Genomic DNA, 23,724 nt, shown 5'->3' with positions numbered 1-23,724 from the left:
GCATTATAGAAGTTTTATGTGACCTTTCACAGAAGTGACTGGGATTATTATTTGGCAGCAGGAGCAGAGAACCACTGTCAGTTTTTAAAGTTCTAAACTTCGAATAGGTGCCGGATGATTTTAATTGCACAGTGTTGGTGGAGAAGCAGTACAGTTTTCGTTTGCCTCCACTTGCTGCTTGAACCTCACTTAGTTTATGCTCATTGGTGTAGGAAGTACTCAGATCTTCTATTCAAAGAAATGAAAGGAACTTTTATTTTGTGTTGATTTCGGTGGTCCTGTGGAAAAAAGTGGAAGTGTTTTACCGTAATGAAAACTGCATTTCCCATGACCCCATGTCTACCCTTATGCGGTAAAGACTCTGGTGATCACCAGTTGTTACCATTTGTCTTTGATTTGACTGTTTAGTTTAGTCAGGTATGCTACCTGCTAAATTATAGCAACTTCATCGCCATTGCAGCGGGGGTTTTGGTTGCTTAGTAACAGCATGCGCGACAGGAGTGCAACCTCCCAAGCACCTTAGATAAAAGGATGAAAAGTGGCACGTTGGTTGTTCTCTCGGCATGTGAACTCTCATTCTACATAAACAAAAAAACAATTCAATAAATACAATAGCAATACCCCGGTGCTGAAAAGTAAACTGACTCATTCCAGAGTAATGCTGTTGTATGTTGCCTAGAAAGCACTTGTGGTGATATAAGTACAAGTGGAACCTTTATGCCGGCTTTAACACATTTATTCAGGGAAGATTTTGGTATTGGTATTCATCTTGTATTAAAGAATAAATTTACCATCCCAAATTAAATCTCCACTGAATTTGTTCCTTAATTATAAATATGTTTGCTTTTGCCAAGCTGGAACTACCATTAAATTTTTCTAAAATTTCTCTCATACCATTTATTTGCTTTTAAATCATGTCTGTTTTCAATCAGAAACAAGTCAGCGTGCCTTGTCTCAAGTGTGAACATCCCTTTAATTATAATTTTATGGGAATATGATGATTTTTTTCAGTAGTCATGGAGATGTTAGGGGTTTAGCCATTGTTGTAGTCTGGCTCATGTACTTTTGCCACAGGTAGATTGCAATTTACATTCTTCTGATTTTAACTAATGAAATCATTATCAACACCATATTTAGACCTATATCTTCTTTACTGCTTTAACTGTACAGGTTTGTTTGAACTAAATGTTTTCACTCTGTAAAGAAATTACTGGATGTTCACAGCCCCATCTTCACTGCCACCAGAAGAGTGTACTCTGCTGAGTGGGCCTAATGTCATTAAACTCCATTAAAAGTGATAAGTAGCCGCGTAACACCTCTATGTTAGGACAAACTGTAATTCACACACCATTCTGTTTGATATATAAGGCGCCATAAGGCGGCAGTAGCTTGTGCCTGTGTATCCATTACACACATCGACTAAAAATGGCCCTCGACATGGCCAATATTTTCAAGTGAAGTGTTCTTTGAGGGCATTGTGCGTAGACATTCATCATAAGAGCTGCTGGCTTGTAGGCTACTTAATGTGGATATGCATGCAGCAGAGAGCGCACAGTTGGAAAGATGCAGCAAAAACTACGGGGTGTTTTTGATTTGTACAGCATCTGCTATCAGAACACTACAACAATACTATCATAAAACCAAAAAGCAAGACAGAGAAGCACAGGTGGTGGTTCTGGAGTAGATTTAAGGGGCTGGCTGTGCAGAGAGGAACCAGAACCACTGATTCATGACTCTATTTGCATTAGAATATGTTAGCTGTAAACAAGCTCTTTTTTAAGTGCGTCCTGTCATTACGTGTGTTTACATGCATGCTTTATTCTCTCTGTCATGGTTTGTTTACTATGTGTTTAAACATCCTGGATAAATTCTAATCCTGAGAAAGCAGGATATGCCATCTGGAGGACATGACATTGAGGAATGTCCCTGATCACTGTCTGCCATATGTGAAGGTGTGTTACATTGATATTAGTCAGTAAACAAAACACACAGTAAATTAGATTATGAGATTACATTGGACAATTTAATTAATCCCAAGTGGAGAAACTAGTTTGGTCACCTTTTTCACAGTGACAAACAACAAAAGATACACAAGTCAAAGCAGACAACATATGAAAGACATACTGCCACAAAAACAGAAGTAACACCAACACAGAGACCGATAGATATTCCAAGAGGACATTAGTGTAGCTCTAAAGCTCCAAAGAATATGTATTTATAAGAAGACCTTAAACCTGCCATAATTCTGTATACATTTTTAGGCCACTTGGGGGCAGCAGAAGCAAGTTCAAAACCTCACATTAACATATCATCACCTTTTAAAGAGGATAAGCACAGATTTTACACATCATAGTCTGTTGAATAAAGCCTTTTGTATCTCCAGAGCAGCTGATAACTTACCTCAAGTGATGTCGCTTAAGTCAGAGTCAGCTGAGTCTGAAGACTGGAAGTTTTAAATTGAAAACAATCTTTGGGTGTGGAGTTAGACAGAAATGACCTTACCAGACCCTTTATATATCATCTCTGCTTGAGGCTCGCGGCTACAATGGCGTATACCGGACATACCAATTTCTTTGTTATTTTGAAAGCAATAGCAACACCTTTCATGCTTTTTTTACGCCATGTCATCTGCACCTAACTATGATACGTTTCTAAAAAGTGACGTAGTAAAATGTGACAGATGTAAATGATGGACGTTGGACAAGTTCGATTGGTCATACAAACACAGGACTTGTAGTCAGGAGACCGTTGTCCCAAAGTTTTGTGGTTGTTATGTTAGTGACCTTTATGATGTGTTTTGCGTTCGCATGTTAAGTTGTTTTTTTATACGTATTATACTTAGTCACTTCAACGTTAACCCTGTGGCATAAAAATTGATGTATTCATGACATGCAATGTACAAAAACTTAGTAATGTTCTCACTGCATTGATTAGATAAAACATTCTGTCTACACGCAGTACATTTTTTATTAAGTGTTTTTTTCTTTTAGGGATTCTAAGTATGTCTCTCATTCCTTTCTAAAAAGCCATGCTGTATTTAATGTTTCCATGTTGCCTACTGACCCCAGCACCTATGAGCATTAGTACACGTATTCTCTAACACTTGATTACCACCCTCATGTTTACTTTCCTAACACACCAGTTTTATTTTGCGTTTTGACACTGATTAAATTCCCCCGCAAATCTAACTCGGCTTTATTGGAAAATTAATGTGTGGGAATGAAAACATTGTTCACAAAATCAATGATTATAGCGTTGGTTCAATACAGCAGACAGCAGAGTAGGCTTTTTGCAACACTAACTGGGCTACAAATGCCTTGAAGCTTTGTGTCAAACTCTGGACACTGAAAATATCCGACATTTCTTTTATTTATTTACATTTTATTTCTATCAAAACAAGAGACTGTGTGTGAAAGGTCAAATCAGAGATGTCAGTTGTGTTTGGAGCTTTTTGTGCTTTGCTTGAGAAAGCATTGATGAATTGAATAAATAGTCTAGATGCCGTGATTCTCTCTGCTGTCAGTGGAAATGTTCAACATCTTTCATTCAGTTTGACAGCTGACAGATTGTGAGGAAAGTATATATTGGACTACTCTGCACTTAAGTCAAGGCGTTCAGCAAAACCATCAAAAAGATAATTTTGTTAAATCAATGCATTTCACTTACTTCTACTGGATATGGTTTTTATATGTACTAGTCTCAGAAGTCTAGAACTCAGTGCAATGCACTTACGAAAATTGCCATACCTTCTCTTTATTACCAGGAAAAACTAGGACACAAGCTTTGCAATCACAGTTCATCATCCATAAAAGCTAGGTTGATTCCTATTGAGATAGAAAATTGCAGGACATGTAGAGTTGGCTTATATAACAGAAATGCTATCTCCTCAACATTGACTTTTAACTTGCGCCTGTTGATGTAAGCACACTTATCTTGACATTTGGACACAAGTGGTCATGTGGAAATGCATTGTTAGGAACTTTTATCCACATATTATATAACACATTTTCTTTGTCAAACTGTTTGTCCCTCTGACCCTGTGTTTCAGTGGTATTTAAACATTTTGGGTCATGCTGTGTGGGCAGTTGTGAACCGGCTGTAGCCTGCTGGGGAGGTGGACGGGTCAAACAAACAAAGGACTTTTAACCGAGTGGCTGGTATTTGTGTCCCAAAGAGTTGAGAGTTGAAAAGTTGAGATATTTTGAATATGTTAGTGATGTTAGTGACATTTTTTAAGTTTCACTTAGTTTAGGTAGTTCTTTCAAGCCCAAACATGATGTTTTTCCTAAACCTACCTAAATGGTTTTATTGCCTAGACCTAAGCAAGTGTTTTTGTTTGAAATCACAACGTTAATCACAAGTTTACTGCGACCGTGTGCTGGATAACCCAGTGCTTTAGAATGTGATGAGTTGGGAATAGAATGTGTTGATTGGCCTTTAGCTAATACTGTTATCGCCATTGTGGGTTTGACTGGAACATATGAATGGTTGAAATAGTTTAACCACTTTGGAATGAAAGAAGTATGTAACATTGCATTTGTTTTTGTGCTTGGTTTATGGGAGCAGCTGACATATAGTATAAAGAATTAGATAGTCCACACATGACAGCGTGAGGGGGGGTGAATCAAACCAAACAGGATTTTCATTCAGGAGACTGCTGTTTGTGTCCCATGTCACACTAAAAGTAAATGTATACATATTGTCAAATGAGTCAATAATCACATGACTTGTTTGTGAGCTGTAAGTCAGTCAGGTCAACCACACTCTTTTCCCTAGTCGAGGTAAGGGGTTTTGTTGGCTCAACCTAACTTTCTGTGAATATGGAAGTGTATTTTGTGGAAACTAACATGTCGCCACTTTGCTTTCAAAACTGACACTAGAGCGGTACCTTGAGCTTCATCGTTTGAAACGTAGGGCCTCTCAACAAGCATCGGTGTTTGACAAGTTGGGAATAAGAATGCGTTGGAACAAAAGTCTGCATCCCACGAGCATTATATGTACTGTATATCTATGACTGCCAAGGTCAGCAAACCAGCCTATTGTCTGTTGCTAGCTGGCCTTAGCAGGCAGGAAACATCTTCATCAGGCTTTAGTTACAGAAGACATTTGACTTTTCATAACAGGAAAAGCACATGTATAACTAGAAGCACTAAATTGAATAATAGCAGGCCTAGAAACTGGAACTCCTAATTGGAACGGAATAAGTCCATGTGATTTTCTAAATGTTATCTTGAGTTAATTAACACTGCCTCCTTTGTCTTATGGTTAATTGTATATTGCAGTCTCGGGTGGCTCCATAGAGACCTTGAATTGTGCAACTCTTTAGCTCTGCCTTGTCTATTTTCTTTCATGACACGTTTTCATGCATAACAGCTTCTATAACAAGCACATTGTCTTTGCATTAACAATGTTTACTGTAAACTTCAGGCAGACTGTAAATGAGCAGAGGTGTAAAGCATGTCAGTCATTAGTAGGGGCATTAGTCAATCCTCCCCCACTGAAAAACAGCTCACAAAAAGGCAATGCCAGACTGAATAGTGGTGTGATAGCAAAATGGAAATTCACAACAATATTAGACGCTGCTTACCTCATGCTCAGACTGCATGATGTTTCAAGGACGACTCCAGGTGACTGGAAATGAGACATTTTGAAGCCCAGAAAACTACAAGAGATTTTATGATTTGAAATGATAGTTTTTTAATCCAACTTGCCTGTTGCACACATTGAAGGCTGATCCTCGCTGCAATTGAAGGCCACACCACACAGTATGACAAAGAATCAAACCCACACCCCTGACCAACCTCTGAGCTGTGTTATTGACCAGCCACTCGTTTTGTGTGGGAAATAAAGATGTGGGTGAAGCTGTGGCCGTGAAAACCTGAGAGCAGTTTGTACCTTTTCAAGAGCGAAAATGAAGTGAGCAACACTGCAGTTTAGATTTTTTTATTTTTTTTTCAATTGCATTGATAGGTAACTTTTGAAGCTGCTCAGATCAATATTTGTGTTATAAGAATGAGTCAGTTGTCTTTGTGTAATCTAAGCTATGATCCTCGTAGTGAGGAAACTACAGAGGATGATCATCCGACTGTTAGTTCCCCTCAGGTGCATGGAGCATTTAGCATTTAGCTATGGTCACAAAGCACTAAATTAGATTTTATTTTGTTATTGTTACCAATATATATATATATTTTTTTTATTCATGCATGCACCATTTTTAAGTGAGAGTACCCCTTTAATGCCCACCTGGCCCAGCTATGCATTATACCTGGACTGCAACAGGACATTTTTTTGAAAATGACCACAATGGCTGAAATACAAAGTGCGAATCGATCAATACATATATTACATGTTTCATAGCACTGGCAGTCATTTGATGTTGCTCACAGCGCTATAATGTCCTCCTGGCAGAACAGTGGGTGGTAAAAGTTCAAAACCTCCATCTGAACGTTTCATCCTCTCATCATTACCAGGGAAGAGCTGTTGTGTGTAGCTACAATATAAAAAGACCGTACAAACACTTCTAGTGTAGCGGCCGCAGTCAACTCACCAAACTTTACTTTCCTGCATTCCTACAACCCCAGACATTTGCATTGCTTCCTCCCACCCACCCACACTACTCCCTGAAAACAGGTGCATGCACAACTGCGCTGAATGCCCAATGATCACATAATTGAGGCCATCCTTTCTTTCCGTACATTATAATAGCTTTTGAAAAATGAGCAACCAAAACATTTAAATGGATGCGAAACACAGCGTATGTTAAGTTCTCCGTGCCGGTTCAGGTTTGTCAAGAGATAATCTTTGCAGACTCTTCTAAATAAAAATCCATGGTGTGTAGAGGAAAGCACAATCCGGTGTGATTGTTTTTCCACACGATTTATTCAAGTGAAGCCACCTTAACATGAAAAGAAATGGCAGTTTATACTAAAAGCAGATCTATGCAAGACTATTCATCAGTAATGAGGGAATACAAGGGCTAGCTGCGCCGCTGCCCTTATGAATTATGAAACTGCCGAGACCTTAGATTGACCTGTGACTTATATCCTCTGAGCTGCTTGTATACAGAACATATTGTGGATAATAAAACCGTTGCTAAAGGCCTGACTCAAGCACTGCATGGCAAAAAAGTGCTAGTGCAGCAGCTACGCATCCGCTTGCTCAAAAGCTTCCTCTGCAAGCCTTCATTTACCTTTCCGCTCATATTAGATCACTCCAAATGTAACACGGACACCAAAAACAACTGCAGCAGTGGAGTTCTGTTAGGTTTACCTCAGCTGTGTGCATTCAAGGGAGAGGACACAGTACTCTCTGCAGGGCACCAAATCTGTGACATTGTGCAGGGTATACTCACTTATTTTCCTTTTTATTCATAAACTAGGCTAATATTCAAGTCAAATATAAAAGAAATTGTAAACAAAAATGTATAATTTTGCAAGCCTTCCATCATAGTGAGGGGGCAAACGACAGTGATATTTTACATTTTGGGGATATTGGCACCTCTTTAATAGAAGACATTCATAATACTGAGAAAAAAGCAGCACCCCTAAGGCCTTAAAGTCGAAACATAATCAACTTTTGAAGCTAAACGTCACACTTCGATGGCCAGTAATGTAACCAGCGATCAGACCGAAGACCCCCACAGGAAGATAACCCTGTTTACCATGTAGCATTGTAGCATCCCGCTGATAACCGAGCATCCAAACCTTCTGGATTTGAGGCTTAAAGTTCACAACTTAACGCACAAACGGGCTACTTAAGTGACACTCGTCCACCGCATAACCCTGGGCTAATTGTCAAAATGGCTGATTCGTTGTGAATGCAGATAGTTTTTACTCCATCCAAACATACTGATGCCTTAACACTACCCATAGCCCTGTCCTTTGTATAACCCAGGCATCATGTTCTCACAGAAATACGCAAAGTGACTGCAACCTCTTAACCGCTCATTTCATGGTGGTGGAGAGTAATGTGTAAAATGACGTGCCGCCACCAATTCAGTTTTCAGTTTATTTTGTATAGCCCAGAATCACAAATTACAAATTTGCCTCAGAGGGCTTTACAATCTGTGCACATGCGACATCCTCTGTCCTTCCCTCACATCGGCACAGGAAAAACTCCCCTAAAAAACCCCTTTAACAGGGAGAAAAAAGGAAGAAACCTATGGGAGAACGACAGAGGAGGGATCACCACAGAAACAATATCAGGCTAGGTTTAGGCAACAAAACTAATGTTAAGTTAAGGCAATAAAACAACATAGTTAGGTTAAGAGACAAAGTTTGGATTAAGAGAGGTACTTCAATTGAGTACAAAACATAAACACATCGCAAACATAACGTCACACTAACTCAACAACACTTTTGGACAAAAACTCTGCTTTGCTTGCTAGCTCCTACTTTCTGAGTAGAATTGAAACTCGGGATGTTCCTCCCAAACGTTGGTACACAGCCTAAAATAACTAAAGCAACACGGACTAGTTGAAAAAAAGGGGAAGGAAATGGCTATGAGATCTGAATCTAGAGACATTTTGATGTTCCCTAAGGATGTGAAATGTGTTTCAGTGTAAACGGACAGCCGTATCGTATTCAATCTGATTCACAGAAGTTACATCTAGAAACCATTTCCACAGATATGTTCAAAAAAGTTTCATCCTCTTTTAAAAAAATGAAAAAAGAACATGCAGCATCACCTTGCTCTCCACTACGCCACGGCTGCAATCAGAGGGTTGGTTCGATACAGTCGATGTGTCCTTGGGCAAGACACTTAACCCCAAGTTGCTCCTGAAGGCTTGCCATCGGTGTGGACTGGATGAGCATGAATGTTAGTTAGAGTCTGATGGTGGCACCTTGCATGGTAGCCTGTCATCAGTGTGTGAATGGGTGAATGATATGTAATATACTACTGATTGTAAGTCATAAAAGCGTCTGCTATGTAATGTAATGTAATTAATAATAGTTTACACTTCTTCTCACAGGAGAATTCAAATGCCAGTTCAGCTTTAATCTTGATATGAGAAAAGTTGCAGGCTAGCGGGTAGAATCAAACTGATATAAACCTTGAAGCATGGAAGACAATAAATTGATCCTCCCCTGCAGGTGTAATTGACTGTTTCTTCTTGCTGTGTGTTCACCTGATGACGACTGGAGCTTACCAACTTTATAGTTTCCAGCTATATTACTGGTGACGCGGATGTCATGAAATACAGCAAAATGAATATGGGCAAATTAACTGGTTATATAACACGTAATATAATAATTTTACGAGTGAGCTGTTAATGTTAGCACAGAGGAAGTTATTAGATTTGAAGGGCATGTAGACCACTTTATCCCTGACACCAATATATCAACCTCTCCCAACAGTTTAAAAAATCACGTTGAATTATTACGGCCTGGCAAATGAAGCATGCTACGATATGCCCCCCACTAACATCCTCCGAGAAATAAATATCTCCCAGACACAAGTTAAAAGCCCTGAGGCTACAGAATCAATATTTCATAGGCAGGAGGTGATAAAGAGTCTTGATCCAGCTCCCCCTGTCTTTGAAGCAGCCAGTAGTCCAGCAGCAAGCAGCAGGATGGCTCGATGCCATCTGAAGCTATACAGCCAAGTGGATTTGAGCCACTGCACAAATTTAACAGGTATAGGAAAGAGTTGGCTGCGCTTCACCCTGCAGTGTGTTGATAAGTTTGGAAATAAAAGCCTGGGTGACCATCACAGGGTGTATGTGGAGCTATTTATCCACCGACTAGCAAACGGTGGCCCTGTCACTTTGGAAATGACCCTGTGGCCAAATCGAAGGCCAGGGGACAAAAGTATCTGCACAGGCTGGGTCATTGCATTACACCTCGGCCATTCTAACTGTCAAGGCTCAGGACTCATTTACTGGGGACCGGATCAATACCAGGACCAGGAGTTCAAGTTTGAGATCCAAAGGTGGTTGAGACCAAATATCAAGATCTTGTTTGTTGTATATTTCGAAACATTTCATGTTACAAACTGGCCAACTTAAAGTATATATTTTTTTTATACCTCATGTATTTCTGTTATGTGTAGTTCTAGTCGAGGCTCGGTTACTAGGAGTGCAGTTGTAGATAGTAGACCAACGGTGGGTTTAGATTTAAAGGATTTCCACCACTTGATAGCACCACTGCAATGCAGCATGCGTATTGTTCATGATCAGGCTGCATTAATTATAATCCCCTCAGCAGCAGCTTTTACATTCTCTAATTTGTTCTGAGCGACAGTGGGCTGCAACACACGCTGATAGAATATCATCCATGTAACTTCACGTGTCATGTTATTTCACCGTGTCTCATTAACTGAATGGGAGACTACCTGCCGGATGATCGCTGTGTTTGCATTCAATCAGAGCAGAGAACCAATTTAGACTCGTCAGTCCTTTCCTCCCAAACTGAACTTATCAAAGAGACAACCTATGTAATTCATTTTCACTCTGAGGATCTTATTGTATTTGGTAAACATTTCATGGAAGTGTTTAATAGATTGTTTTGTATTGCATTTAGATACATGTGTCTTGTCCTGAGGTTGCACCTAAATGCAAAAATTGATAGAAAAGAAAAGAGGATGTGGGGCCAACAGGGCCCCACAGCACATTGTCACCTAGGATAACTTTAATTGACAAGTTAAAAAAAAGTTTTTAAAAAAAAATCAACTTACGTTTGTGAAACTGATTTTTTGCCTTTTTAATCATCTAATGATTTAGTTTTGGAATCCTTTGGATTTTCTCACGACCCCTGCATTGGTAACCTTAGGCTTAAATGACGCATATTCATAAAAATAAATAAGCTTTTAAATAACCCCAAGCTAAACAGAAAGCCTGGGGCCACGAACAGTTCTTTAATAGGAGCACTGGTCTGTTTCTGGCTCTGTGAAAGTTATATATGAAGATATCACATGTCACGTGCTGAGTGCTCTGTCCCTGATGGGTCCTACAGAAATGGGGGAGGGTCCCATTGGTCATCTTTGTCCCGGCGCCCCCTAGCAGGTTAGTGCGGTCCTGCTGCTGTGATTTGTGTGTGTGTGTGTGTGTGTGTGTGTGTGTGTGTGTGTGTGTGTGTGTGTGTGTTAGTACTGCTTGTTTCACTCTTGCTGCTTGTTGTCATGTTGTTTATATTTAGACTGCAATAACATATTGTCTCTCTACATTTTTGTGCATTTCCACATATGAAAAGACAAAAAACTTGAAGACCAAAACAAATCAAATCCCAGCTAAGACTGTAGATCGAAATAGACAATGAGTCGAAATACGTGCTTAAGAATAAAAAGAAATATAGATCAATTATTTTATTCCTGAATATAGTTTGGACATAAAACAAGGTGATACCTGCTTAACTAAACAATTATTTAAGCAGACCCCATGGACGAGGTCAGAGGTCAGAGTCAGCCCCGCTGGAGCTGGATAAAGGGATTCTCCAGCAGTGAACTCTGCTCCGGACCGGTGCTGTCCAGCTAAAACACAATGGCACCTTGCTGTCACAAGCAAATGTTACATACTGAAAACATTCAGAGAGAACAGCTCCTCCTGTAGCATGAAAAATTAACCGAGAGCCTTTGGCAAGGTTTTTTTACCTTTGCCTCAACACCCCCAGCACAAGTCAGTCTATGAAATTCATGAAAATGTGGAGCAGAAATGAGTCAGTTTGGAAGCCACAAAGGAAAAGACACTGTGGCAACCCAGCTGTATGTCTTAGTCATTCTCTGATCCATACAAAACTGCAGATGTGCAATGTGTGTGTGTGTGTTTTTTTTTTTTTTTTTTTCTCATCCACCGGTGGTGAGATCCATCCCCTGGCCGCATGGAGGCGCCGCAGTCCCGCACTCCTGCGTGCCACCGGCTCGTTTGACAGTACAGAAAAAAAAAACAGAAAAAAAAAAAAGTACCGGAGCCGTTACAGGAAAAAGAGGGGTGTGTGGGTGGGGGGTTCTCTTTTTTGAATGCTTTTAGCTCGAGATCAGATGCTCCCTGTGCGGGCTGAGGAGGCAGAAAGATGAGCGGAGCCGAGCGCGCAACTTCTCTGCAGTCCCGCCGCCGCTGATGCTCCTGATGCCGGACTTTCCTCTAGGATTTTTCCCCTTGTTTGTGACAAAGCGAGCTGGACTTTTACTTCTTCTGCCAAACATGTATTCAGCGGCACTGCTACTGATGCTGGCCGTCAGGATCTACGCAGACAGCATGGAGGGGCCAACAGGTAACAAAACAAACCAAAAACAACAACAACAACAACAACAAAAAATGAAATGTTTGGGTTTGTGTTTGGGGAGACAGACGCACAGTGCGCACCTGTGAAAGTTGATCGGCTGCGTTTAAAGTCGCGTTTCTCCTCTCACAGTATGGACATATGTGCTGAAGGTTGCATTTTTCTCTTTGTAACTTCTAAAGTTTTTTTTTCTTTTTTTCTCACTCACTGTGTGTGTGTGTGTGTGTGTGTGTGTGTGTTCAGTGGTTTAAAAAAAAAAAAAAGAAAAAAATCAGATCCTGGCTGCAGTCAGTGGCAGGAACTTTCTCTTCTGTACATGCACAACGTTAATATACCCAGAGGGGCATGGCATAGTGAATTGCCTGCAACCTCAGAGTAAAATCACATCATCTTTTCATTACACGACTCAGTGATATTGCTGATTACTGTAATTTCTAAGGACGTTTTCCCCCTTTGAGATTAAATCTGAGTTGAAAAATTATCTTGGAAATAAAAGTGGGCTCTTTTTTTTTTTTTTTTTGCAACTCTCTCTCTATCTCTCTCTATCTCTCTGTGTCTCTCTGTCTCTGTCCTGTGCATTCAGCATCATCACAGTCATGTTTTCATTGTGCATAGGCTTCAGTAGGTTGGCAACAATGTTTCCCTCCTCCAGTGTGTGTGTCATGCCAGGGAAATGTAAATCACATCCCAGTGATTAATTCACCCCTCATTGGTTTTTATTTACTGCTGATGTCTTTGAAATGGGGCCCCGCTAACTTGCCTGCTTGTTTTAATGGTATTGATGGAACATGTTGCACAATTATGTTGCTGATGCAGGGGGATGATTTGCTTGACTGGTTCCGTTTGTAGAAAAGAAAAAAAAAAAATCAGCCATCAGAGGCATTTGGGAGGAACAAATCAGGAGGAGCGTGTTTTTTTTTTTTTTTTTTTTTTTTGCTGCTGCTATAAAGCAATACAGTGGAGATGAATTAGTAATGTCAGTGTTGTGCCCCAAATAATAGCACTGGCAGCCGATCCAAATATTCCGTGTGTGTCAGTCAGACTCTGATAGACAGAAGTATTTTTAAAAAGTGCTCTCGCAGAGGAAAACAGAGAGTTGAAGCCATAATACTTGAAATCCACAGAGCCTGTCTGAGGCATAGGAGTTCAAATCCTCTTAAGTTTGCCTGTGGCGAGTTTAACATTTGAATGGCCGAAGGTTTCCGAGGCCTCGAACCTTGACTTTTGAGGAATGTTTTTGAATACGTTGGAAGAAAATGCCTTGGGTCAAGTTGTCTCAAGACAGTTGCTTTATCTCAAGAATGCTTTGCAACTCGTGTGAGCGTTGCAGCCTCGATATATATAAATACTCCATGGGTATCGGTTACTCAGGCACCTAAAGCAGTTGCTGAACAGACGTGCACTGAGCCACTCCCCGCTCTCCAGGATCAAGTTGGTTCTGTGGGCAAGATTCAGTGTAACAAGCCAACTGTATTATGAGATTACATAGAACAGAGAGGACGGTCTCTTCACCAGCTGGCAATCATTCAGTTTATGTGTTGGGTATTAATTCTGTCCACATGGGAAGCAATGGGTCAATTACATACAATACCAAGCTGGTCTCTCTTGGGCTGTGTATCAAGCCTCAGTACCGACTGAAATATGGTCACCTTGTATCTTAAAAGTACAGAAAGTTGGCATTGAATGTGTTTTCAGACTTGTAATCTTGTTTACGTAATTATTGATTCGATGTTTCCTGGTTTAATTAAAAATGTAATTACATTTCATAGCTCTTGGGGCGGCTTTTTGTTCAGACATTTTTACATAACTCAAAGTAAGGTATCATATCAGCCCTAGTGGCAGGTCTGCTTGATTGTTGTCATTATCAATTAATCTCTCGATTATTTATTTTCCATGAATCGATAAATACATTTTTGAAAAATGCTAATCGCAATTTCCCAAAATCGAAGATGGCCCATTCAAATGTCTTGTTTTGTCTGAACCAGCAGGTAAACACGCAAATATTTACTGTCATAGAGGACTGAGGAAACCAGAAAATAATCACCTTTTGAGAAGCTAGAACCAGAGATTTTTTATGCAAAAAGTGACTCAACTCAAAATAGTTGATTCATTTCCTGTGTGTCGACTAATCGATTGGTTGTGCATCAAACTGGTAGTGAAAATGTCAACAACACCCAGGCCTGCCTGTGTCAGATCTGTAGTCTTTGCCAATTCTTTGGTATCCTTTGATACAGCAGAGCTTCAATATCGGTATCAATACGAAATTTTTGTTCCAAGTTTCCCCTTAGTTTGAGGAATCTAAACTTTTTGCCAACATTTTTAAAGTTCTACGAAATATGCAATGCATCATACATCAATAACTTTTCTATAGTATCGCAAGATGTTAGTAAAGTTTGCTGGACTCAGAGCAGAGAATATTCTTTATAAAAATAAGTTAAGGTGCTACAAGTATTGGCTGTGTTGCGGAGGGTTTCATCATTTGATGCATGTAAATTGATTTCAGGGGGGTTGGACCAAATGTGATAAAATGCTGATTTTTTTTTTTCCTTCTTTTAAGACGAGGCATTAGTTGTGAGCTTTGGATACGTGACACTTGTTGCAAATGGATAATCCGTGTACATTTTGATACTGTGAAAGTATGGATGTTCTGAAACTTTCAAAGACTGAGCCTTGGAGTTTGATGAAGTTTCAACATCTCCCTTTTTTAGGGATGCCAACAAGTTGTGTCCTGCAGCTTTAATGCTTAAAAAAATGTTGCCCTTCGGTTGTATTTAGGAAAATGCTCCAGCTGCACTTGGAGGTCTTTTACCTGAGCTCCATAGTGTCACCTACAACCTGCCGTGCTGTTTAAGTGCGACCGACCCCTGTTGGCCGAGGCTCCTATGAGCCAGAGCAAGAAGGTAATTTAATCTTATAAATGAAACCACGTGAGCGAACTCCCAACACTGAGCAGCTCTGACAAGCAGCTCCAAACACTCCGAGATTGGAGGTCGCAAGGAGGTTAGCTTGAAAAGACCACTCTGAAATGGGCGCTGACACGAGAAGGTGGTCTTTCACGGGCCGCTGGGAGGATGTAGAAAAGGGCCCTCGGTGTGTAGCGGTGTGGATCCGGGCTCAGTGTTAATCCAACAGAAAATAGCCTGACACACACACACACACACACACACACACACACACACACACACACACACACACACACACACACACACACACACACACACACACACACACACACACACACACAGAGCTCTCCTGGGGCACATGCAGAGGCTGTAAATGGAGAAAATGGAGCGTATGCTCGCACAAAAGCCAATGATGAAATGTGGTTGTTCTGGAGGAAATAACACAAGATTCTTTAATAGAACAATGGCATAATGGCCTCACGTTGTTCAACAAAATGAGTACACCGTGTAATTATAGTACGGGATTATGAGATGGCACATGAACAAGGGTTGTTTGGACAACCATTTTATGAAGGACGAAAAAGAACACAGGAATCTATCAATTTACCTCCACGTTGTTTTCCAGACGGTTACAAGTCCTCAGAGCTGTGGGACTACAATCTAAAATTTGAAGTGTCTTTTTGGCTGAATGGATGCAATTAAGCAGGAAATGGATGAAAATTTGAAGTGAATGCAGCATTAGATGGGTTGCACGTTGCAAACATTAGTTTGTTTTTTCTTCAGCTGAAACGAACTGGTCAAGCATAAAATGTGTGGACATATTAATTCAATCAGCCAGATACAGCCAGTGAGAGCAGAAAGGCCCGGCCGAGGTGGAAGTCGCATTCCACCACTTTGATGGCTTTAGAGAACATTTTAATTGCCTCTTCTGTTAGTCGCCAGTCGTTCGTCTCCGAGAGTTCTTTTGGCAGTGTGGCTAAAGCAAATTTGTGGAGGTGTTCGACAGAATTAACATTTTACTTTTAATCATCACGAGTGAAGACTCCATGGGAGTTCTGAGGCCTGTAAATAGCTGAGAGACTTGGCAAACTTGTATGCCTTTTATACAAACCCGCGGCGTGATTACTTCTATTTATCTAAAAATGATTTTCCTCTTATCGTCGAGGGAGGAGTTAGGGCTGCTGTTGTGCAACTGAAGTCAATTTCCTCCGAGGGAGTTAAACTGGTGAAATCCAATGTTTCCAACAGACCTTATTGTGTCTGTCGAAGCCGAATTCCAGCTCCTTCTTTTCCATTTTTCGTGTATCTTCAGGGGTCAACAGTATTGAGCAATAACACATCATCTGTTACAGTAGTGTGATTCATTTTTCTTCCCAAGGATTACGATTTGAGATTTACTGTCACTGTGCCTGCATTGGACGAATTGTTCGGGGAATCGCTAGTTTGATGCATGAATGCAGTTATGCCGCGCTTACTTGATAAAATTAAAACTGTAACTAGCAGCAACCAGCTTGGAAAAGGTGTCACAACATGTAAGAGCATGACAGACTGTTGGCAAAATGGCTGCAAAGCCACAATTACTGGCATTTACATAGAATTAAAATGCAATTTAAAAAGAAAACCCTTAAGTAAGCTTATATAGTCTAGTCTATTTAAATGATGTGAAAAGGCAAGCAGTGGACGTAACCATGCGTAAACATACTTCTGAATAGTTGAATGTTTTCTCGTTTTTCTCCAATTCCACTAAAATTGTTTGAATGCATCGTTTGCCTCCAAGAGAGTAGAAATACGGCTTATTTACATGTTGTGTTTTCTCGGCTGTCGTGCTAACGTTAGCCATTGGTAAACCAATATTCTGAATCAGGTGGTTGCTCAGACTTGGAGGATGTGAGAGGCTCTTGACATTACTTTGAGTTAAGGACTTCTGAAGGGCTGCTGATTTAACTACCAGGTCAGCTAGTTAAAGGAATACTTCACCCTCAAAATGACCATTTGTATATCAATTACTCACCCCGTCTTACCTTGAATTCTTGATTTGCTTCACTCTCATGCCGCCACGGTGAATAGAGAATCAAAAAACAGAGAAAAATCTTGATGGAAGGTAAATAAGGGCAAACCATCTGTTCACAAACTCTCACACAACTCAGTGCAGTATCACCCGAGTCTCATTTGCTCAACACTTTCCAAACATGCACATCTTTGCTAATACCCTCACTATTTAAAACATTCAGCCTCGTCCGGAGGAGAAGTGCGCCTTCGCGAGGGTGAGACTGATTATGATGAAGTGTTATAAATAGTAAGGTTTGATAAATGAGACTTGGATTACACGGCACGAGTTGTGTGAGAGTTTGTCATCAGATGTTTTGACATAGTTTTCTTGATTCTCCGTTTTCCTTGGAGGAAAGTGAGAAAAACAAAGTTTTCTTCAGGAATTCAGGGTAACACCGGATGAGCAATTAATATACAAATGTTCATTTTGAGCAGGAAGTATTCCGCTACCAGCTAAGCGAGCTGTTTATGTTTCAGTAAACATCCAAACTGTAGGCTGGCTGCTTGTTAAACCACATAGTCTTCTTTACAATGTCTATTGTTCTCTAATCATACACATCATGATACAGAAGATGGGATGTGGAATGGTTTGAAGGCAACCAAACAACATGTTGGTCAGTCACTGTGGAAGCAATGAGACCATCGCTGACCCATTATCGCCTTGTGCAATATGTTTTTATGACATTAATCTAACAGTGCTGCTGCTGGTGTGTGCCTGTCACCACCATGCGTTGTTAATGGAGCTGACAGAGCTGCCAGACTAGCTTGGCCCGGATCCACGAAGCATCTTCTTGGGGACAACCAGAACCGGCTTCGCCTCTCCAGGTGTTAGAATCGTGTTGTTTTTCCACCCCATCAACAACAAATTATTATTGAGCAGATGGAGGAGTGCCAGCATGCGCCGCACTGCTTGTCAAGCTGAGCGCTAAACATGTTTTGGACAATAAAGTTAAATTTGCTCCTTTTTTTTTAGACATCCTCTCGCTACCGAACGCCAATGTTTGTATTCAATTTAGGTTTCTTTAAATAAAGCTGCCGGGTTCGTGATTTCTGTTGCTCGCTCTTCCCTCGGTGACTCATTTCATTGCTTTTACAGCTCTGCTTTATTCCAACAAGCTATATGTAATGATCTGCCGGATGAAGCGCTTCATGACATCAGTGAAACAGCTGAGGGGGATACATTTACATTGCATGAACGCATCAGCTGCTTGAGAATCAGCTGTTGCTGGATTTTGGATTGTGGAATTTGCTGTCTGTTGATGGTATGCAGTGTGCTGCTAATTCTTTATCATAGAGGCCCAGAGTACTGATCTGCTGCCGGGGCAACAAAAGCTAGTGATTGTAAAGGTCCAGATGATACCAATAATGATAACAACTTTCTAGAAAAAGCTCCAAGTGCCTGATATTCCTCCCTGCACTCCTCCTACCACTCTCTCCTTCGATATAAGAGCTCACCGTCTGCCACAGATCATGTCTCAAATTGTCCGCTGAGCATTGAGAGGGTCAGGACGGTGCTTTGAAAGCGCCGGCATAGGCCGCTCACCAAATTGCGCTGAAATAATTGCACTGACAACAATATCTGTGTCTGAAAACTCAACTACATTTCATGACAGCAGAGCGTCTCCTAATTCCTCAACCGTCTTCAGCAAAGGAAATATCACCAAGACAGGCAGTAACACTTATCTTGTCAAATATGAAGGAATGAACGGCTAACAGATTCACCTTTAAACACTTCAACAGTGTTGGGTAACAGTTGGTGGGTGATGGGCCATGCATTCCCTTTTGTGTTGGTGGGGTGGTGTATATTGATTTTCTCTAAGTGAGAACACTGAAGCTGTCTCTGTTACAAGAACACAGAATTTCTGAGCAGGTTTTGGTATAGAGCAGTGATACTAGAAAGGTGAAAATATTAAGTGTACTCCAAAAAGTCAGTATGCATACTGAAAGTGCTCGACTTTTCTGTTCTATTGTCCCGAAATGGACTTCATGGTAAATACAGATGAGATTCTATAAACTAAGAAACATTCAAATGATTTACAATGGTGAAACAAGAGCAAGGAAAATGTAATTCATTAAGTTTCATTCACTTGTAATTTTGGCGTTGTGGTCATGTTGGAAAAAGGGGTGTGCATCTTGACCTCCAAACAGTAGAAAGTACAAGCATTACAGCATATGGAAACATCGTCATAATAATTGTAAAGAATAAACTAAATTACCTACATACGAGAAGATAAACGCCTTTACAGAGTTAAAAAAAATATATGAATAATGGGAGTTCAACTTATAAGCCTTATCATGAGATAACATTATTTATTGTTGTTCATTAGTTTCAGGGATTTCAATTACAAATGTTTCAAATCATCGAGTGGATGAAATCCACTAGATGATGAAATTCAAGCTTCAAATAGATATTTTGCTAAACATATAACCATTCGATTTCTCTCTTTTATTCTTAAGAAAAAGGACAAATATCAAAAAGGAATGGGAAAAAAAGATTGAACTGTAGGTGCCACCCACTTGCAAACAAACCCCAAACCACTTAAGAAGACATGGTCTGTGGTTTCTATGATGTTTTCATAGAATATGAAGACAGCAATGCTTATCTTGACTCGCTGTTCTAAAACCATTTTTATATTTCTCAATTCGAGGTATCTAAAAGTAAGAAAATCTAAAGTCAAGTAATGTTCCGGCACTATTATCAAAACATTTTCAAATGAAAACCTACCAGACCAACTTATAGGGAAGCAGACGAAGCAGGGTAAGGGAAAGTGGCTAGACTAGGAATGCAAATGAGAGCACTTCATCAGAAGTTAAGAAAGGAGAAACGCACTCACAGATTGATGATAGATACCAGTGTGGAGTGTTTGAGGGGAGGATTTTTCCCTTTCAAGGATAATTTACCCTGTGGTATCCAAATCATTGCTCTCAGCACACAGACGTGGGCCAACTCGTTTGGAAATTAGCCGGTCGAGATTGACGATGTATATCTTGTTGGTTGGAGCTGCGACTCTGTGCTTGTATGACGGGTTGATGTGGACAGGGGAGATGAGATATGCAGGTGCATGACTGTTCTGCAGTGATGGCCGCCCTTCCATTAAGGCCGGTCCCGCTCTCGGACAGATTCGGTTACCGCTGCCATTACCTCCCCAGATTTGTCACCGCCGCTGACAGCCAGCCGTGAATACATTTTATGAATATTCCTCTATCGCCTAGACGACATGTGTGTTAACAGTCTCCGGCTGAGCCAATTGTCAAAGGTTTTTTTTTTTTTTTTTTTCTGTCTTCCCCGGCCATGAAACCTGTGGCCGGACCTGTCACGACCGCTGACAGGTTGATGTGGGTCGTGACGCTGGCAGCAGAGAGGAAAACTGTCGCTCGGTTAATCGCTGCAGCGTGAGACGACCGAGCATGCGATTCAGCAGACGTGTGGGGGTCGGAGTTAAGCTCGCGGGATGATTTTGTGGCGGCGCTGTCAGCAAGTGTCGCTTTGGATTGAGATGACATCTCGGGCCGAACTGCGGGGAATGGCATTGCTCTCGCTTGCTTTTCCACTCTGCAGCTTCTAGGGGTAAAATAACTGCGTGACGCCAAAAGCTATTTCTTTTCAGCTCTGCTGCCTCCCCCTCAACGCTTTATCTCCCAGAGTTTTCCCTCTCGGGTTTATGTGTTTAGTCCCCTGTAACATTAATGTAGAGACTACAGTGCTGATAAACTCAAGTGAGATTAACTGCCAAACTACAAACTCACCCCTCCTTGTATCTTACCCTTCGTTTTGGAAAGAAAATAAATTCAGTGATATGGAGCAAGACCCGGGCTGTGGAGGTCCCAGGGTAGCTGTAGATATTACACTTTAAAAAGTAGGCGTTTAAAGTTATCAAACCTGTGGGCCTCCGAGTGTCCCTGTGGCGCACAAGAGATATTAAAAGTTGAAGGGAAACTTGAGAGAGAGAGAGAAAAAAAAAAGTCAAATTATTAAATAAATAAAATGACATGTCCCTCAGCGGTGTGAACAAGGGCACTGCGGCATCGCCCGCTCACCCTCGTCAAGGTTAGCAGTGACCCTCCTGTGCACAGCGGGGGAGGTTATGCAGCATGAGCAGCAACACCTGTGTGTCTGCTAGCACTGCAGGACGTCTTCATCAGCGGCGTCTTCACTTCCTCCTTCTCTAAGGAAATTGGATAAATGCCAGTTTTGTGCCTCTGTTTTGCCCTTTTGCCGGATCATCTTACTTTGTAATGATAGACGTGAAGTGACAGAGCTCCAGGGGGAAAGCTGAGGGGGTTGATGAGCGATACTCTCCCCTCCATCTGCAACTCCTCCAGAGGTGCTTCTGAGCTCATGACCCCCCCCCAAACATTTCCGCTGCAGCCGCAGATCTTGTGACGTGTTGTTCGACCGCATCGTCGGTTGGCAAAAGTGTTTATAGCTGTGCAAAAAAGCTGTCCTGTTCAAAAACCTTCATGAGCCCCTTTTTGACCTCAATGCCGCATGAGGAACTCATTGGGTATGTACCGCAGAGACCAGCGGATATAAAGTTCCTGGAACATTTTTAGAGACATTTTAACTCTGGGGGAAAAAGGGCCTTCGTCTGGCATTTCTATTCGTTTGATAACAATCAAAGTAAAGTTAGGCTTTGCTGTTCCTGACTTATTTTAAAGAGAGACCAATGGAAAAGGAGGGCGAGATCACGTGAGCGAGCTAAGAAGGCAACCGGTAGAAGAGAGAGCGAGAGAGCTCTGCGGTGTTGTGAATGCAAGAAAAACTAATTGTCTGATTTTTTTTCTTTTTTCTTTTTTTCTTTTTTTCTTCACTGCGGTTTCGTTCCAAAGCACAAATAAATAACCATCGAGGAACTCAACAGATGATTTACTGTGGAGAGTTTCATATTCCTCCTCTGCATTTTAGTCATTACAGCCAATGTGCATCAGTAAATACAATGCAGGAGTAAATGCTGTCGCAGTGAGACAAAACCTAAGTTTATTTTTTTTGGTTGTTAAAACGGGCGGGCTTCAGAGTGGGTTTACCTCTGTGACCCCCAGCAGCCCTCGTCAGTCTCCAGGCCCTTAGAGCGCTAATGGGAAAAGTAGACAACAATGTGCTAAAGGAAACTTTTAGGTGAGCGATAAGTAGTACCGGGACTCAAATGACCAGAAGCTTGGTAGAAAAGGCAGTTCTAGAGAGGGACGACAGGCAATGAGCGTTTAAAATGGAGATAGAGATCCAGTGTGATTGAAAGGAGCCGTGTGAATTAGCACCAGGATGTGTAAAAAGAAGCTGCTGGGTAAATAGGTTTGAAAGTGAAATTAATAAACACCTCCCATCATAGGCGTTCACGCTGGGAATCACACCTTCAACCCCGGCAGTGTTAATTCCATCGCAGCCTCATCTGGGCCCTGTTGCCCCTCAACCCCTGTGTGTCCTTCCTCTACCTCTTTTTACTCGGCCTGCACATTTTAGTCAGTTCCGCCTCTGTTCTTCTTTCTACCTCCCCCGCTTGACTTCTATGCGAAAGGGTTTACCTTGGCAATGATTCAGACCATGGCGGTATTTTGGCACTTCTAAGATGCAATAGCACCTGGGCCAGCATCTGCTCTGTTTCCCTTCCAAAAGGCAACTCCATCAGCAGCGAGTACGTTTGGGTTGTGCCGGACCCCCCCTTTGTGGCCCCTGAACTTGGACAGATAAACCCAAAGGATTACATTCATGAGCAAGGAGCTGACGGATCATGCCCCGCATGGGAATGAGCGAGCTATCTTTGCATTCACAAAAGCAAGCACGTCAGCCTAGCCAAGGATGATTGGAAGCATATACCTCTAAAACCCTCATTCTGTTTTATGAGATGTTCCGCCGCGGGTGCCTGGAGCAGGATGTTGTGATTTTTATAAGCTTGCTGTTACAGGAGGCCTTGAACCATTGACTCAATAAGAAAGACCCCCCCGAGTGTAGGCGCAGCGTCTCAGGTGGAGGTGGATGTAGAGAGTGTAGGTGAAGGAAGTGGGAGAAGACAGAAGTGTGTGGAGTACAGGAAAATGGAAGGGGAAGTTATTGATTACATCTATGGAAGCTGTTGGGGAAACGGCATGAAAATCAGCATGTGGTCGGCTTTTTTGTCCGTACCGCAACGGACAGCATCGTCTTTCATCTTCCCTCCGCCGTCTGATCTAGCAAGCTGGCCCGAGGTGAAAGCGACTCGGGGGATGGCGTCTCCAGATCGGCCACCAGACATGTGTGTCCCTGTGCCCTCCTGGCCTACCCCTATAATCTCAGCTTCAATAGACTGTGAGCAGATGGCTCTGCGGCCGGGGTCAGCCAGCCCCATACATAATAATAACAAGGCGTGAGAGGATGATGAGGCTGGGCTCAGACACTGGAGGGATGATGCAGGGATGACCTGAGCACACATAAAAAACAGATCTACTTTGTTTGCCCTTGCATCAGACATATGTTGTTTGTGAGTAGGTTTAAACAGCCTCCTGTATATCGACCTAGAAAAGTGATGAGAGCAGCAGAAAGCTGGCTATCAAACGGCTGCACCGGTGGATTTTTCTGTGTTTCA

General features: G+C 41.5%; 1 protein-coding gene across 1 annotated transcript in view; it reads left to right on the top strand.

Moving 5' to 3' along the window:
- The first annotated feature begins 11,967 nt into the window (after positions 1 to 11,967).
- The window catches only part of ptprua (protein tyrosine phosphatase receptor type Ua), a 174,574-nt gene continuing 162,817 nt past the window's right edge, over positions 11,968 to 23,724 (top strand). The window contains exon 1 of the mRNA XM_054606668.1: positions 11,968 to 12,206. Within this exon, the coding sequence (XP_054462643.1) occupies positions 12,053 to 12,206 (154 nt within the window). The 5' untranslated portion in view covers positions 11,968 to 12,052. The remainder of the gene's footprint in view (positions 12,207 to 23,724) is intronic.

Source organism: Anoplopoma fimbria, chromosome 10, assembly GCF_027596085.1.
Source record: "Anoplopoma fimbria isolate UVic2021 breed Golden Eagle Sablefish chromosome 10, Afim_UVic_2022, whole genome shotgun sequence".
Lineage (NCBI taxonomy): Eukaryota > Metazoa > Chordata > Actinopteri > Perciformes > Anoplopomatidae > Anoplopoma > Anoplopoma fimbria.
This window is presented reverse-complemented; position numbering and strand designations above follow the sequence as displayed.